Source organism: Perognathus longimembris, chromosome 1 (genome assembly GCF_023159225.1).
Source record: "Perognathus longimembris pacificus isolate PPM17 chromosome 1, ASM2315922v1, whole genome shotgun sequence".
Classification (NCBI taxonomy): Eukaryota; Metazoa; Chordata; class Mammalia; order Rodentia; family Heteromyidae; genus Perognathus; species Perognathus longimembris.
In genome coordinates this window covers 62,661,786-62,680,869 of record NC_063161.1, presented here as the reverse complement: position 1 = coordinate 62,680,869, position 19,084 = coordinate 62,661,786, and the positions used below count along the sequence as shown (strand labels likewise).

Below are 19,084 nucleotides of genomic sequence, written 5' to 3'. Positions count from 1 at the left end.
AAAAAAAAAAAAAAAAAAAACCATAAAAAAACAACGTTGAGATCCTACCTTAACACAGCTAGAATGGCCATTATTAAGAAAACTAATAATGACAGATGCTGGTGGGGATGTGCTACTAATGCAAACTGGCCCAAACACTCTGGAAAGCAGTATGGAGGTTCCTCAAAAGGCTAAACATAAAGCTCCCCTATGATCCAGCAACCCCACTTTTGGGCATTTACTCAAAGGATCACAAACAAATCCATACTAAAGCTACCAGCACAGCCATGTCCATTGCAGCATTACCTACCATAGCTAAAATATGGAATCAACCCAGATGCCCTTCAGTGGATGATAAATGAGTCAAGAAAGCATGATATAAATGCATGGTGGAATTCTGTGCTTCCATTAGAAAGAATGGCATTGCCCCATTCATAAGGAAATGGAAAGCCTTGGGAAAACTTATTTTAAGCGAAATAAGCCAGGCCCAAAGAAACATAAGCATTATAGTTTCCCTCATTTGTAATAAGTAGAATATGCTAGGATATTCTTAGAGGAGAGGGCCACAATAGCTCAATAACTATGTGCATATGACCACATAAAATGATGCTTATCAAAATGAACTCCAAGAAATGGAAACGAGGGTTTTTCTAATTGTACTGTTTGCCATCATTTTTTTCTTCTTTTTGTTTTCTTTTGGTTTATTCACTGATGTTACTGTTTTGATTTCTATACCCTTTGTCTTATATATAAGTCCCGGATTTGGGGAAGGGAAATGAAATCACAAAATGGTGGGACAATGGATGAACCAGTACAACACTGATACTCACTAGACACTGTGTTAGAAATGAACTTTACAGCTTGGTGGGGTGGGGGGGTCAGGAGGTGGAAAAGTGGGAGAAAATGAGGGAGGGTGTAACACTGGTCAAAAGAAATGTACTCATTATGTTACTTATGTAACTGTAACCCCTCTGTATATCACCTTTACAATAAAACTTAAATATAAAATAAAATGTATTTCTTCAGTTGGATGCACATGTTACAAAGGCTTTTGGTGAGCTTTTGCTCTGTCTTCCAGTAGAGATGAAGGAAAGAATCAATGCTAGAGATAGAGCTGGGCACTGGTGACTCACACCTCTAATCCTAGCTATTCAGGAGGCTGGTTCAAAGCCAGATCAGGCAGGAAAGTCTGTGAGACTCATATCCAATTAACCACCAGAGTGGTTCTGTGGCTCAACATGGTAGAGTGCTAGTCTTGAACACAAGAGCTCAGGGATAACACCATTTCCTGAGTTCAAGGCCCATGACTAAAAGAAAAAAAATCAACTCGAAATAGAATGCAAGAATCTCCAGGCTTTATGGTCAAAACCTCCTTTTCTCACTCCTCCCCCATCCTCACTGACCATAATGAGATCTGGTTCAATCAGGATCGCTGAGAGGAGGAAGGGTAGGAAGGAAGGAAGTGCCTTGCCACAACTGTGGTTCATTGAAAGGGAAGTGGGCTAGAAACTGGATAAGAGTTACAGCGTTAATTGTACTTAATAATTTCATTCTGTCAAACCACTTCCTCCTCTTCCTTTATGCCATCTAGTGTCAGTAGACTGCTTGTGTTAGCTAATTAAAAGGGATGACCAGATGTGCAAAGAAAAAGAAAAGCTGTAGTCCCAAACCAGATTCAAGATTCAATATAAACATTAATTTTCTTCCTACTTTAGCTCCCAATACCGTGCATGATATTTAAACTGTTTTACAAAATTATCTTTAAGTAGTTGTACAAAGGGCTTCCAATTCAGCATGCCAGCATATGATTACAGTGTATCTTGATCAGTGTCACCCCTTTCATCATTCTCTCCCAACCCCTCCACTCCCCTCAAGTTACCTGACTCCGTTTTCCCATATGTGAATTGAATATTATTACTGTATTTCCCATTCTTCTCTATATTCATCTGTTCCCCTCCCCTTGAGCCTCACCCCACTTTGTCAAACATAGTTCAGCTTTCTCTTATTCATTTTGTTAAAAAGTAAGTGATTCAAAGGAATTAACCCATTGGAATCCTTCCCTGTATATACCACACTTTAGTCATTTTGCTGGTATGTATGCTAATTGGCCTTGTGAATGCTTCCATGTATGTTTATAATTTAGAACTAACTTCCACATATGAGAAGAAACTAAGTACCCATTATCACACTAAGCCTGACTTCACTTAACATAATTTTTTCCAAGTCCTTCTGTTTTCCTGCTCATCACATAATAGTCTTCCTACTGGATGAGTACAATTCAGTTGCATGTATATATCATATTTTCTTACTCCATTCATATGTTATAGGGCATCTGAGCTTTTTCCATATCTTAGCTGTGATGAAAAATGCAGCAATAAATATGGATATGCAAGTGTTTTTATTCTATCCTGACTTTTACTGTTTTTGATAGATATCCAAGGATGGTATTGATGAGTTATATGGTATTTCTATGTTTCCTTTTTTTAAAGGAATCTCCAAATTGCTTTCCATAGTGGTTGCACAAGTTTACATCCTCACCAACAGTGCAATAGAGTTCCTTTCTCCCCACATCCTCAACGGCGTTTTTTGTTGTTTGTATTCTTGAAGATGCCCAATCTTAATGGGGTGAGATGGAATCTCACTGTTTTTTTAATTCACATTTCCTGGACTAAAATGTTTTTTATTGGTCATTTTTACTTCTTCTAGGAAGTCTACATTCAGCTCCCTTTTCTATTTGAGGATCGTGTTTTCTCTGGGGGCTCAGCTTTTGAGCTCCTTGTATTGTATATTCTGGATTTTAGTCCCTTGTCAGACACAGCTGGCAAAGCTCTTCCCCCATTCTGTAGGCTCTCTTTTTAGGTTAGTGACTATATCCCTCACTGTCAATGTATGTATTCTTAAATTACTCAAAACTTCTATAAGTTTATTATATGGTCAAGGCCATTCTACACGTGTGGGGGATTTCACTGACAAGATCATGCCAGCAGTCCTTAAGGAGTTTCTCTGCTCAGGTCTTCTGTGGCTATGGAGTAGTGTTTACCCCTACAAGCTGTAAATGCCCTGCTGTGTCCAGAGTCATGGCCTAGCCTGATGTGTGTTTATATATGTGTATCTGCCCTAGTTCAGGGCCTAGAATTCAGAGACTGAACACAGCCCCTGAGCTTTTGTGCTCAAGGCTACCTCTTGAGCCACAGTTCCACTTTCAGCTTTTTTGTGGTTAATTGGGAGATGAGAGTCTCATGGACTTTTCTGCCTGGGCTGACTTCAAACCGTGATCCTCAGATCTCAGCCTCCTGAGTATCTAGGTGTGAGCTGTGGGTGCTCAATGGCTTGATGGTTTTATAACTTATCCATGCATTAAGCTCTTACTTTAGCTTTAAACTTATATCGGTCACCGACCTGCATAAACTTATGAGCAAGAGAAATAAATATTTTTTTCTAGTATGTATTATGTGTCAGGCTGCAATCCAGGCTCATGATATTGTATTATCTTTGCATCTTATCCCTCTTAGACCTAACTATAACTCTTCCAGATGACTTCACAGACTTCTGCCCAAGCTGGCTTTGAATCACAGTCCTCAGATCTCAGCCGCCTGAGGAGCTAGGATTACAGGCATGAGCCATCAGCACCTGGGTTTACCTAGGTTTTACTGTGTGATATCCCAAAAGATGAGGTTACCTGTCCAAAATCACTTGTAATACCTATGAGAAGAAACTCTTCTTGGTCACCAGTGTTCCTCTGATGATGGAAAAGTGACAATGTCTGGAAATATACATATATGATATATAATACATACATTATATATGTAATATGTAATACATAAGCATACTAATGTGATTGAAAATTTAGAAATTGCCAAGGTCTTTGACAAAACTGGACTCAGAATTCTGGGGTTGTGGGAGTATAAGAACAAAATTTTATTACAAAAGTAGAAAACTAAAGAGATGAAACTGTGTGTGCATGCTGGTACTGAGGCTTGAACTCAGTGCCTAGCACTTCACAGCTATCTCTCTACCATTTGAACCATACCTCCACTTCTGGGGGTGGGGTATTTGTTTTGGGGGGGGTTGCTGGTTAATTGGATATTTTAAAAAATCTTACAGTCTGTCAGGGAGTGCCTCTAATCTCAACCCTCAGATCTCAGTCTCCTGAGTAGCTAGAATTATAGGCATGGACTACTGATGCCCAGCTAGAGACTGAATGTTAAGAGCTCCCTGTCCTGTCGAGGTATGAGGATTTTATGAGATTTAGGTAGCTAATACATACGAGAGAATCTTTTAAGCTCTTTATCAGAGGCAAGTGCAACGTAAAAGCCATTGCACCTTCTCATTATTCTGCAACTAGATCGTTCCCTGTATTATGCCTGGCTGATTAGATCATTCTTCATCCAGCATATTTTCTGCAAGAGAAAGTGAAAGCTGTTTCTTGTGACCATTTTTCCTTCTCATTGAAATCAATCTGTTAGCACCAACTGTTCCTTTGCAGTCTTTTCTATGAGCTTCTACCAGCAAGCAGTACGGCAAACAATTTAGTGAAGGGCCTTTTTTGTGTCAGTTCCAGGAATTGAATTAATGCTTTACCATTTGAACCACATCTCTGCTTCTGGCTTTTTGGTCTTTAATTGTGGATAAGAGTCCTGTCCAGGCTGGCTTTGAACCATGATCCTCACATCTCAGCCTCCTGAGTAGCATGGATTATAGTCATGAGCCACCAGCTCCCAACTTGAATGCCCTCATCTTATGCCACATATGCTAAGGTCAACTGTTAGTTAGCAAGTGGATTGATTGCTTGTGATGATATTCCATTATTTTCTCAAGTGACTAAGGGGTAGAGGTCAGGGAGAAATATACATTGCACAGACGTCTGAATCCAGTAGCTTTATTTTGGGAGAAAGTAGATAGCATACTAGTACATTGGTGAAGAAGCTTATTTTGATCCAGTAACACATGCCCTTTTCACAGTGTGGGGAAAAAAAAAATCTGTTTTCTTACCCTCGAGGAAATAGAGAAAGCAGGCTACATTTTGGGTGCTAAGTGGTGACTCTGTCACCATAGCAACCGGTTGTTTGTTTGAAGTGGGGTTTTTTTCTCAATGTCTTCTTGATTCTTATTTCTTAATATATCCCAAATTCAAGCCTTTCCTCAGCCGACACCTCCCACACCATTTCACTCCATTGACCTCTCTCTCTTCTCCCTTATTTTCCATCCTAGTGCCTGCTCTTATGATAAAGAAATGTTTTCCAAATATTCTCATTAGCCTCCTTATCACTTTTTAGTTATCAAACACTATATTTGCTTGATGCCTACTCAGCAAAGTAGATGTTGTTATTCCCATTTTGCTTACAGTGAAACCCCAAATTTGAAGAAATCAAAAAATTGCCTTGTGCTTGAGAATTAATGCTAGTTTCATCTAGCAGATACCATAATGGTAGAAAAAGGATTATTCTAGGTATATATTCATTGTCAGGAGAGACAGAGAGGGATTGTTTTTGTTGTAGTTTTTTTTTCCTTTTGTGCCAGTCCTGAGGGCTTGAACTCAGGGATTGTATGCTATTTCTTTTTTTTTTTTTTTTTCAAATCGAGCCATAGCTTCACTTCTGGCTATTTTAGAGATAAGAGTCTCATGGAAGTGGCGCTATGGCTCAAGTGGTAGAGTGCTAGCCTTGAGCTGAAGAGTTCAGAGACAGTACCCAGGCCCAGAGTTCAAGCCCCACCACTGACAAAAAAGAAATAAACAAGAGTCTCGGATTTTTCTCCCTGATTGACCTTGAACCTCAATCCTCAGACCTCAGCCTCCGGAATGGCTAGGATTACAGGTGTGAGCCACTGGCATCCTCAGAGAAAGAGAATACTGTGAGCTTGGGGACTGTGGTTTCCAGATGAAAGAGCAGGAGGTAGATGACAGGATTTCAGCATGCAATAAAGATGACGGACACTAAAGAACTGCCATGAGTTCCATCCTGGACAGGGTGACTGTGTAAGATCAGGCATTGAGAGTCCTGTGACTGGCCATTTTCAGCCTACAGACAGGATAAAGCGGACATGCACCAGAAATTTGTGGCTGGCATGGTGCTTCCAATGGTGGCAAGTATCTTGGCACACATCATCTAGTCCACACTTCCTGAATCCGGCCTTGGCTCCTGCAGGGCTTTAGGGCCCCACAAATTAGTAGATGGAATATCTAGAATTTTAAGTAGAGCATTTCTTCCTTCCTCCTTTCTTTCCTCCTTTCTTCTTTCATTCCCCTTTTTCCTTTCTTCTCTCCCGCCCTCCCTCCTTTCCTCACTCCCTCCCTCCCTTCCTTTCTTCCTTCCATCCTGGGGCTTGAACTCAGGGCCTGAGTGGTATCCGTTAGGTGTTTTGCTCAATGCTACCCCTTTACCATGTGGACCACATCTCCACTTCCAATTTTTTGGCAGTTAATAGAAGATCAGAGTCTTATGAACTTTCCTGCCTGAGCTGGCTTCAGTCCTCAAATCTCAGACTCTTGAGTAGCTGGAGTTACAGGGGTGAGCTCCTGTTACCCAGCAAATCAAGCGTTTCTGACCCAGAAAGCCTGGGGCCTTTTTCACGCTGCCAAGCCTTTACTCTTCTATCACCAAAACTTTCACATCACCATCACCTATGGAAGCTTGTATCCAGCTAACCCATATCTCACAAGAGCCCCCATATTCCACATTTCTCAGTGCATACTGCCCATTGTTTCTTTATTGTTGTTTTTTTGTCCCTAATTTAAAAAAAATTGTGATTAAGTAATTGTACAAAGGGGTCACAATTCTGTAAGTCAGATTACAGGTACAAAGTACTTTGATCAGTATCATCACCTCTTCCTTCATTCTTCCCCATTTCCCTCCCTTTCATCCCATTCTTATTTTTGAGTATTTTTCCAAGTATTCCTGTGCAACATTATTCCCCTGACTCTCTGCAGTCCTATTGCTTTGATTCCTTAAATGCCAGTATGGTCATTATTCCTCTCCTGGAAAGCATTTCTTGATTATTACCCTCTGGTTATCAGCCTTGAAGCGGCCTCACTCTCCATCAACATAAGATGATGCTTGATTTCACTGGGGGTCCACTTAGTTCTGAAGTGGCATGTGCTGTGCAAACATTTACATATCCATTTGTACTTCAAGTGTCTGGTATTTTTTATGTGAGAGCAAGAGTTCATGATCCATGGGCCTGAGGCTGGTGGCTCACACTCATAATCCTAGCAACTCTAGAGACTGAGATCTGAGGATCATGGTTCACAGCAAGCCCACACAGGAAATTCTATGAAATTCTTAATCTCCAATAAACTACCAGAAAACCAGAAGTGGAGTTGTAGTTCAAGTAAAGCACTAGCCTTGAGGGAAAAAAAACAAACAAACAAAAAATGGAACAACAAAATTCAGGGACAGCACTCAGTTTAAGCCCCAAGGCTTACACAAAACAAAAAAAGAAGGAAAGGAGGGAAGAGGGAAGGAAGGACAAATGGGAGGGAGGAGGAGGGAGGGAAAGAAAGAGGAAGAGAGAGAGAAAAGCAAGAAGAGAGAAAGAAAAGGAAGGAAGGAAAAAGTAAGTTAGTTTATGGAAGAAAATGTCCTATCTGTAACTCTATTTATGAGGTTGACTACAGTCAATCATCAGAAAATGACCTTTATTTATCCAGTTCCATACTGGTAGAGCCCGAATGAAGAAATCAAGTGTATGATCTTGAGTCAGCCTCAATGTTAGCTTTCCTCACAAGCCCCTTTCATTCATGGATTCAAAATTCTAGTGCTGGAGCCTCACACCTGTAGTCCTAGCTGCCCAGGAGGCTGAGATCTGAGGATTGCTGTTCAAAGCCAGCCAAGGCAGAGATGTCTGTGAGAATCTTATTTCCAGTTATCCAGCAAAAGCTAGAACTGGAGCTATGGTTCAAATAGGAAAGGGTCAGCTTTGAGTGAAAGAGATAAGGGACAGAACTCAGGCCCTGAGTTCAAGCCCCAATACCAGGAAGAAAAAAAAGTATAGATTTAGAACATTGTCATTGAAAATGTTCATCAACTAAATCAGTGTATTTGAGAATGCAGTAAAGGTCTTATTACCGCAAAGAAATTCTACGCAACATTTTATCCTAGACTTTAGTCTTTCAAGATTTGCCCAAAGATTGAAAAGTTTCTTTTAAAGGCCAACATGAGAAATTTATGTTTATAAAATAAAGCAAAAATATAAGATCACATGTAAATAATTTGCAGAAAATTAAAGCCTTCCCCATTTTAAATCAAAATCACCACTTTACATATTGCTAAGGATTTTTTGAGTATAATAATATATAAAAGTAGTGCTCATAGGCAAGCACTTGTGGCTCATACCTGTAATGCTAGCTACTCAGAAATCTAGAGCAGAGCAATTACTAGTCAGCCCTAAGCAGAAATGTCTGAGAGATTCTATTTCCAAAATAATTGGCCAATCCTGAGCTGGCGGCATGACTCAAGTGGCAAAGCAGCACCTGAACAAGGAAGCTGAGGAAAGACAAAGCCCTGTATTCAAGACCATGACAGCTGGGTGCTGGTAGCTGAGATCTGGGGATTATGGTTCAAAGCCAGCTCCGAGAGTCCATGAGACTTTTATTTCCAATTAGCCACCAAAAAGCTGGAAGTAGAGCTATGGCTCAGGCAATAGAGTGCTATCCTTGAGCTAAAAAGATCAGGAACAGCACCCAGGCCCTGAGTTCAAGCCCCAGGACCAACATTATATATATAGCACATAGCCATTCATCTTCATTGAGTTCATTTTCTCATGATTATCTCTTGGATCACTTTCAGATTTAAAAAGCTTAACAATGTTAGTATTTGCCTTAGAGAGCACTCTGTTCTTTCCAGTATGTAAGAGATTGTTCATTCTGATTTGTGCTTCCTTGAAAGAAAAAAAAATAGTCTCTGAAGAATTAAGCAGTGTCATTGTTATGCATGCTTACTATTTATTAGAGTTTATTTGTTCTGGAAATGGGCCATGAACTCAAGGCCTACCTTATATTCTCACTTAGCCTTTTCAGTCAAGGTTGGTGCTCTTCCACTTGAGCCATACCTTCACTTCTGTCTTTTTGCTGATTAATTGGTGAGAAGGTACTTATGGACTTTTGTGTCTTAGCTGGCTTTTAAATATGATCCTCAGATCTCATCCTCTTGCACTGATAAGATTACAGGCATGAGCTAAGAGTGCTTGGCTTCATATATTAGTATTTTAACATCCAGTTCACTTCAATTTCCTTAAAAGTCTTCACCATATGGAGTTCAAATGTGAAGCTCTTATTACTCCATTAGGCATGAGACCAGTTTGAGTGTAATACACAGATTCAGGAGGATGATGCCCTTGATCCTATATTTTTTTGTTTTTTGCTCATTTGGGTTGATGCTTTGGTCATCTGCTCAGTTTAAGCCTTGTCTTGTGTCATTATCTGTCAATAACAGATGATCCTCATTATGCTGTCTTTGAATACATAGATAGGATCTTTATAAGATGAGACCAGAAATGGCACTGTGGCTCAAAGTGGTAGAGTGCTAACCTTGAGCTGAAGAGATCAGGGACAATGTCCAGGCCCAGAGTTCAAGCCCACAATGGGAAAAAAAAGTAAGATGAAACCAAACATGACCAGCTTTTTTGTTTCAGCCAGTAAGCATGAGTAAGCATGTAATATGTTTGGAGAAGTTAAAAAATTGCTTTCATACATTTTTTATTATTTATTTTCCATCGTATTTATTTATTTGTTATTTTCTAAATTTCAGAAGGTTTTACAGAGAGGTTACACTTTGACATGTATATTTCATGTATGTGTCTGGTGTGTGTGTGTGTGTGTGTGTGTGTGTGTGCCAGTTGTGAGGCTTGAACTCAGGATTTCAGTGTGTCCCTGAGTTTTTTGCTCAAGGCTAATGCTCTACCACCTGAGTCATGATTTCAGTTCTGGCATGTTGGTAGCTAATTGGAAATAAGAATCTCACAGACTTTCCTGCCTAGATTGGCTTCTAATCACAATCCACAGATCTCAAACTTCTGAGTAGCTAGGATTACAGGCTTGAGCCACCAGCACTTAGTGATAATCATTTTCTTAAACTGCCTGCTCATTGTCCAAAGGGTTTACTCCATGGAGATTCATTTCTGCATATCCTTTTTTTTACTAAACTAAGTTGTATGTGTGTGTGTGTCTGTGTGTATGCATATCTTTTTCTGTGTTTACTCACACAGCAGTCTGATGTATACAAATAAAACTGTAATCTGAGCAATGGTGGCTCACACCTATAGTCCTAGGTACTCAGAAGGTTGAGATCTGATGATGACTGTTCAAGTCCAGCCTGGGCAGAAAAGTCCCCATGAGATTCTTACCTCCAATTAACCACTTAAAAACCATAAATAGAGCTATGACTCAGAGTGGTAGAGTGCTAGCCTTGAGCGAAAGATCTCAGGGACAGCACCTAGGCCCTCAGTTCAAGCCTCAGGACCAGCCTGGACAGACAGACAGGCAGATAGGTCAGGCAGACAGACAGCACCCAGGCCCTGAGTTCAGACCAAGATAGACAGACAGACAGACAGACAGACAGATAGACAGATAGACAGATAGATAGATAGATAGATAGATAGATAGATAGATAGATAGATAGATAGATAGATAGATAGATAGGTAGATAGAATAGATAGGACAGATAGATAGGACAAACAACACCCAGGCACTGAGGTCAAGCCTCAGGACCAACCTAGGTGGATGGATGGATCTGTATTAGTTAGACATGAACATATATTTTATTTGTTAATGCCTTTCTAATTATGTATCTTCTTTTGTTTTCATGGAGTGCTAAGCCTTTCGTGTCTGAGGTCATTACTTCTCTTTCTTTTGAGGGTGTCTCCACCTTTAAGAGTACCATTTATCTTGGTGAAACATGATATCATGCTCTACATTCAGATAAAGGTCCCCTCACTTGCACCTGGCCTCAAAATATGCCTATGCTTATTGAAAGTAACTGAAAGAACTCTCCAGTGAGAGAGTAGGAAAGCCATCAAGCTGATATTTTCCAATGTTTTAGATCACCATAAAGAATTTTTTGTGTGTGTGCCAATACTAAGGCTTGAACTCCGAGCCTGGGCACATTCCCTGAGCTTTTTCACTCATGGCTAGTACTTTCTTACTCAAACCACAGCTTCACTCTAGCTTTTTGGTGGTTACTTGGAGATAAGAGTCTCACAGACTCTTCTGCCCAAGCTAGCTTTGAACCTGGATCCTCAGATTTGAGCCAGCTGAGTAGCTGAGATTATAGACATGAGCCACCAGTGCCTACCAACCATAAAGAATTTTTAAGGGCCTAATTCTGCGCACCTGATGTATAGTCAGCAACATATCCCCCCCCCCCACTTAAATTTACCTAATCGTTTCACCAGGCATTATTTGATTGAATTCTGTAAACATCTCCTAGGGAGATATCCTAAATGGCCTACATTCATCTTTATTTGTTCAACATCTGTGCAAAAAACCACATAAATCTGAGCGCAAGTGCTATGGACAGTTCTGCTTAGTCAATGAAACAGTACCTACCCATGCTTTTCAGAACATAGGTACATAAGATACACACACACACACACACACACACACGCACACACAGAATCAAGTCAACATCAAGACATATGTAGGACATTTGTAATGTGGGACTATTGAAGGGATTTATGAGGGGAGAAGTAAGAAATATTAGAGGAGAGCATGTAATTCCTCAAGAGGCTGAGATCTGAGAACAGTGGTTCAAAGCCAACCCAGGCAGACACTTACCTCCAATTAACTAGCAAAAAAGCCAAATAGAGCTGTGGCCCTTAAGCCAAACCAGCACTCAGGCTCGGAGTTCAAGCCCTAGGAGACACACATGCACGCACGTGCACACACACACACACACACACACACACACACACACACACCACTCTTAATTATACCTGGAGATATCTAACACACCTCTGGAATACAATGATGTCATTCTCTCCAGAACAGCTTTCTGCAATCCTATGTGTATCCTTAATAGAACTAGCATTTTATTCAAGTGATTTTATACTTCTCATCTTTGTTTTTCTTTCCTTTTTGGTCACTTAGCCATGTCTGCCATTGCTAACACCCCCAATGGTTTCTTTAGGAAAGCGTTGACCTGGGGGAGATCATGTTTTCTCTGTGCTACTTGCCTACTGCCGGGCGCATGACTCTGACCGTCATCAAGTGCAGGAATCTGAAGGCCATGGACATCACTGGCTCTTCAGGTACGTACAAGGCTGGCCCGTGGGCAAAGGCACGTTCCCAAATCCAATATTCTGGATATCTACAATTGCATACAACCTAGTCTGGCACTAGTGGTTCACACCTGTGATCCTAGCTACTCAGGAAGCTGACATCTGAAAATCACAGTTCAAAGCCAGCCAGGGCAGGAAAGTCTGTGAAACTCTTACCTCCAATTAGCCTGCAAAAAGCTGGAAGTGGAGCTATGGCTCAAGTGATAGAGAGTAACCTTAAGCAGAAAACTCAAGGACAGTGCCCAGATTCTAAATTCAAGCTCCAGGACCAACCAGCATATATTTCACACACACACACACACACACACACACACACACACACACACACACTTCATTTACATGTGTGTATTTCGTATATGTGTTCCATATATACTTCATATATATGTACATACATATGTACGTACAGTATGTACGTACATACTGTACGTACATATGTATGTACATATATATTATGCCTTTATCCATAGTTAATTTGTCTGTAGTGGGGTACAATAAAATTAGAAAAAGTGATTAAAAATTAAAATGTTCCAAATTATCTTTTTAAAGATGACTACCATGGTGACATTGTCCAAAAAAAATTGTACTCACTCATTACCTGACATATGAAATAGTAACCCCTCTATACAGTACCATAATAATAACAATAAAATTATTTTAAACAAATGACTACCAAAGAGGTTGACTTTGAACTTGAGTTCTTAGTTTGCTTTCAATATTATTCTAGTTTTATATTAAAAAAAAAGTACCTTGGGGCTGGGGACATGGCCTAGTGGCAAGAGTGCTTGTCTCGTATACATGAGGCCCTGGGTTCAATTCCCCAGCACCACATATATAGAAAATGGCCAGAAGTGGCGCTGTGGCTCAAGTGGTAGGGTGCTAGCCTTGAGCAAAAAGAAGCCAGGGACAGTGCTCAGGCCCTGAGTCCAAGCCCCAGGACTGGCAAAACAAACAAACAAACAAAAAAAATACCTAATTTATCACTGCTGTTCTCCTTTGGCTTGATCAGGTGTAAGGGGAGATTTTGTTTTCCATAGGAAGACTTGTTTACATTGAGTTTATTTCCTTCACTTTTGACAGAAAAACCATGCTCCAACACCACCACTTGCATTTGCATTCTTATCACCTTTCCACCTCAGTATTTGGTCATGTGTAGAAATAGTAAAATAAAATATTTTATAAGGTTGTTTTTTGGAAGGAGGGGCTGGTACTGGGGCTTGAACTCAGGGCATCACATTCTCCCATTGTTTTCTCACTCAAGGCTGGTGCTTTATCATTTGAGCCATATTTCCACTTCTGGCTTTTTGCTGGTTTCTTGGAGATAAAAGTCATGAACTTTTCAAATCATTATCCTCAGGTTTCAGGCTCCTAGAACTCTTAAGTGTGAGCTGCCAGCACCCTGCTCCAGCATACTTTCTTAATGCTTCAGAATAAGTAGGAAACATGGTTTTCTTACCTTGTCCTTTGCCTATGTGATTGCCAGACTCCAGATATGTTTGGTTCCCTTTTGCAGAATGCTTTCAAGATATACAGGAACATTTTCTCCCTAGGGCTTATAAAGCCCATACCAACTCAGTAAATTTATATTACTGTCATTTTGGCTAAATCTAAGGCAATAAAATTTGTGATGATAGAAACAGAAAGAAAGAGGAAATGATGTTACAGCTTCAATGTGGCCAGAATAAAAGTAAAATTACAAGAAAAAGAAAAAAAAAGATGGAGCAATCTGGGTGCTGGTAGCTCACTCTTATAATCCTAGTTACTCAGGAGGCTGAGATCTGAGAATCATGATTTAAAACCAGCCAGGGATGAAATGTCTATGAGACTCCTATCTCCAGTTAACTAGAAAAAGTTTAAGTAGAGGTATGCTTCAAGTAGAAAAACACTTGAGTAAATATGTGAGCCTTGAGTGAAAAGAAATCAAGCAAGAGTGCAAGATCCTGAGTTCAAACCCCAGTACTGGCAGAAAAAAAGAAAAAAAATGTACAATTGCTTATTTTTAATTATCTAGGAAGTTTGCCACTCCCAAAGCCATTAGGGAACTCATAAAATGTTACATAGATTCCAGGAATATTGGAACAGTTCTTCTAAGATAGTAAGTATCCATCCAGCAGCAGAAGAATTTGTTAGTTCTTTCATCTCCTAGGCTTATAAAAATTTAGTCAACTTGCCACATGCCAGTGGCTCATAGCCTATAATCCTAGCAACAGCAGGAGGCTGAGACTGAGGATCAAGATATGAAGCTATCCTGGGCAAGAATATTTATGAGACTCTTATCTGCAATGAACCGGCAAAAAGCCAGAAGTGGAACTGTGGCTCATGTGGTAGAGCACCAGACTTGAGTGATAAAGCTAAAGAACAGCACCCAGACCCTGAATTCAAGCCCCAGTACTGGTGGCTAGCACTGTACCACTTGAGCTACAGCTCTACTTCCAGCTCTTTTTGGATAATTGGAGAGCCTCATGGAATTTCCTGCCCAGGCCAGCTTTGAACTGCAATCCTCAGATCTCAGTCTTCTAGGTAGCTAGGATTATAGGCATGAGTCACTGATGCCAACTAAAATTACACTTCTAATTTCAGTATGTTTTCCAGTAGTTAAAGAAAATTTCAAGCACGATTTAGTGATCCAATATGCTCATCTAGAACTAGTGTTGCTCTTTCACAAATTTTGTTTTCTTATTCTAAATCAGTCTGAAGGAAAATAACCTGAACAATTGTTTTTGTTACATGACATTCCTTAAGTTAATTCAAATTAAACCTGTCCTCAAAGAACTGCCCCCCCCAAAAAAGCTTGTATTTCAGTGCTCAAGTAAATTGTTACACTGATGGGTTTTCTCTCCTGAACTAAAAGCAGATAATAGCAGATTATTGTACATAGCACCTATAAGAATAGCTTCTCAGAAAACTGAGATCGGGAGGATTTGGAGTGTGTGTGTGTGTGTGTGTGTGTGTGTGTGTGTGTGTGTGTGTGTGTGTGTATGCTCACAAGCGTGGGGTTTGAACTTAGGGCCTAAGTGCTGTCTCTTGAGCTTTTTTGCTCAAGACTAGTGCTTTACCACTAAGCCACAGCTCTACTTCCAGCTTTTTGGTGGTTACTTGGAGATGAAGGTTTCAGGCACTTTCCTCCCTGGGCTGACTTTGAACTTCGATCCTCAGTTTCCTGAATAGCTAGGGTTATAGGCATGAGATACCAGTGCCTGCCTGTGAAGGATTTGGGGTTTTGAAGCCATCTAATCTAGGCAAGAAAATCGTGGACTCCAGCATCAAAATGCTGAACTAGAGGTATAGCTGAAGTGGTAGAGCTCCAGCCAGCCATAAACAAGAAAGCCAAATATAAATATCTTCTATCCACAGTACTCACACCCTTTGTTCCCCCCCCAAAAAAAAACCAACAGTTATATCAGATTAATTATGTTTTAATTAATTGCAGATAAATGGCTTACCTTTAAATATATCTTAGAGAATCTATTGCCCCTGAATAAGTCATGTGAATTTAAAGATATCACACAATATACATTAATTCTGTTTAAAATGAGCAATAGTTTTCTTTTGCTTTGTTGGCATACATTCAACTAAATAGAATTATCTTCCAATCCTAGATCCTTATGTCAAAGTATCTCTGATGTGTGAAGGCCGAAGACTCAAAAAGAGGAAAACAACAACAAAGAAAAACACTCTAAACCCTGTGTATAATGAGGCCATTATCTTTGACATCCCCCCAGAGAATGTTGACCAGGTCAGCCTCTCCATAGCAGTCATGGACTACGACAGGTAAGCGAAGCCTCTGCTCAGCACGTAGTGGCCTTGTCAGTAATATGGAGGTCAGATATAGCACTCTAGGTTATTTCCTGCTACAACCATTTAATGTAAATAGAAAGAGGAGAAAATGATTGTTCAAAACTCATTGGTTTTAACCTGACACTGGTAGGTGGCTCATACCTGTAACTCTTGCTACTCAGGAGTCTGAGATCTGAAGATCCTGGCTTGAAGCCAGCCTGGGCAAGAAAGCCCATGAGATTCTTATCTCAAATGAACCAGCAAGATGCTGGAACTGGAGCTATGGCTCAAGTGGTAGTGTGCTAGCCTTGAGCACAAAAGCTCAGGAGCAGCATCTAGGCCCTAAGTTCAAGTCCCAAGACTGGCACACAAAAAAATTATTTCTAAAACGTATTTGGAAAGTTTGATATTGAGGTACATAATATTAAATATACAGTTATAAATTAATAACTGGAAGAGATTAATAAAACCATCCCCAAAGTCCCCTCAGAGATGTCCATCAAAAACCCTGAAGAAACAGGGTACAGTGGCTCATGTCTGTCATCTCAGCTGTGCAGCAGGCAGAGAAAAGAAAGATCACAGTTGGAGGTGATCTGGGGCAAAAAAATTACCAAGAATCCTTTGTAGGCTCAGTCCAGTGGTTCACACCTATAAACCCAGCTACCGGGGAAGACCAAGGCTAGCCCCAGACCAATAAATCAGACTTTATCTGAAAAATAACCTCCAAGCAAAAATGGCTAATGGTATGATCATGTGGTATAGCATCTGCTTAGCAAGTACGAGATCCTGAATTCAAACTACAGAACTTCCAAAACCAGAAAAAACAATGTGGAAATTCCTCTAAATTGCCCTCCATGTGAGAAAGCAGCTTAGCACATGTTCTCTGTCTCTGTGCATATGTGTGAGAGAGAAAGAGAGTGTGAGTACTAATGCATGAGCTCAGAGCTTGGGCTCTGTCCTTGAGCTTTTGTGTTCAGGGTTGGCACTCTACCACTCAAGCGCAGGCTGGCTTTGAACTATGATCCTCAGATCTCAGCCTCTTGAGTAGCTGGGATCACTGGCATGAAGTACTGTTGCATGCACTCTTGAGTCAACTGCCTTCATTTCTGATTTAGATCCTCTTCTACCTCTTATACAGTATACAGAGTTAACCAGGTCTCAACTCTGGGTATTTCATTTGTTTCTCAATGAAATGAGATGGTGATGATGATGATGATGATGATGATGATGATGATGATGATGATGATAACATCCATGGTCATCAGACGGGGACTAATAGGGACAGTACATTTCAGTTTGTTAGAATTACTGGTAGAGTATAAGTTCTGAGTGATAACTGTTCTTGTTGTTTGACTTTTTGTTACAAAAATAGAATGTGAGCAGGGAATAGGAAGGTCGCCAGTGTGCTATGTGGTCCTCTGTAGTCAGTGAGGCCCAAGGGGCAGACCCCTCACTCCACCAGCCTTGATTGGTGCACAGAGATCTCAAGTGCAGGCACCCCACTTAGACACTATTAAATACACTATTCCCCATGAGAAACTGAGTGCTAGCTATGCTTTACATATAAAACTTAAACATTTTTGTAATACAATACAATAAACAGAGCTTAATTTGCATCACTTAAATTTGATAGAAAAATCTAGAGCCTCATGGCTCATACCTGTAACCCTAGCTACTCAGGAGACACATCTGAGGCTAAATGTTCAAAGCCAGCCCAAGCAAGAAATTCCATGAGACACTTAGCTCCAATCAAAAAGCAAAAAGTCAGAAATGGAGCTGTGGCTCACATAGTAGAGTGTGAGCCTTGAGTAGAAAAGCTCAGAGACCACATCCAGGCCCTGGATTTAAGCCAGACCAGCATCCAAAAAAAATTTGAAAGAAAGCCTTTCAAGAAAGAAATGCATACACTAAGGATCTGAAGCATTTGTCATTCACACAATCACTATTTCTTATTTTTTATTAATTGTGTTCAAATCTAAGTGCCCTCAGAAGGTTTAAGCCTGTTTCTTATAAAAATTCATCTGGGATTGTTGATATTTTTGACTTGATTTTTACTTACATTGGTTCACATCATCAAAACTGGTTGCATATGCCCCTCCTCTCTGTATGGGGCATGTTCCAATGTGTCCCACAAGTGACCAAGATGTACTGTGCCTCACACACACACACAATACCTATGGTGATGTTTAATCTTTAAATCAGGCACAGGAAGGAATTACAGATAACCATAACTAACTAAAACAATCACAGTTACATACTATATTAAAGGTTATTTAAGAGCTAGGTGCCAGTAACTGACACCTGTAATCCTAGCCACTCAGGTAGCCGAGATGTGAGGATTGTGCTTCGAAGCCAACCTAGGCAGAAAAGTTTATGAGGCTTTTTATCTCCAATTAACCTCCAGATTGCCAGAAGTAGAGCTATGGCTTAAGTGGTAGAGGGCTAGCCTTGAGCAGAAGAATTCAGAGACAGTCCCAGGCTCTGACTTCAAGCCCCTGGACCAGGCACACCAAAAACCTTACTTAAGCCCAGTGAGGATGTCTCACATCCATAGTCCTCACTACACAGGAGGCTGCCATCCAAAGGACTGCTAATTTGGGCAGCAGATTACACAGGACTCCCATCTCCAATTAACCAACAACAAATCTGGGCTGGAAATGTAATTCAAGTGATAGAATCTGGCCAAGCCAGTGAATGTGAGACCTGAGTTCAAACCCCAGTACTACCAAAGAAAATTATTTTAAATTTTTGAATTATTTCTGGAATTTTCCACTTGATATTTTTGTACCAGGACTCACTATAGGTAAAACTAGAACTGCACAAATTGAAACCATGAGTAAGGGAAACTCTTGTAATCTGTAAAATCACACCACCTAGTGTGTCAATGCTATGTTAAAAATGTTACTGCTAGATGACCCTGGGACATGAATTATGAAGGACTAGGCATTCACGCACAGCCAGACCAGAGGAAGACAAACACAAAGGCACAATGCCTCTGTGCCTCTAATCATATAATTATGAAAATGAACTCCAGGAAATGGAAACAAGAGGTTTTTTT

General features: G+C 40.3%; 1 protein-coding gene across 1 annotated transcript in view; it reads left to right on the top strand.

The window, feature by feature from the left end:
* The window catches only part of Syt10 (synaptotagmin 10), a 72,865-nt gene that overhangs the window by 49,698 nt on the left and 4,083 nt on the right, over positions 1-19,084 (top strand). Inside the window, exons 4-5 of the mRNA XM_048350990.1 lie at positions 12,102-12,222; positions 15,849-16,020. Coding sequence (XP_048206947.1) covers positions 12,102-12,222; positions 15,849-16,020 — 293 coding nt within the window. The remainder of the gene's footprint in view (positions 1-12,101; positions 12,223-15,848; positions 16,021-19,084) is intronic.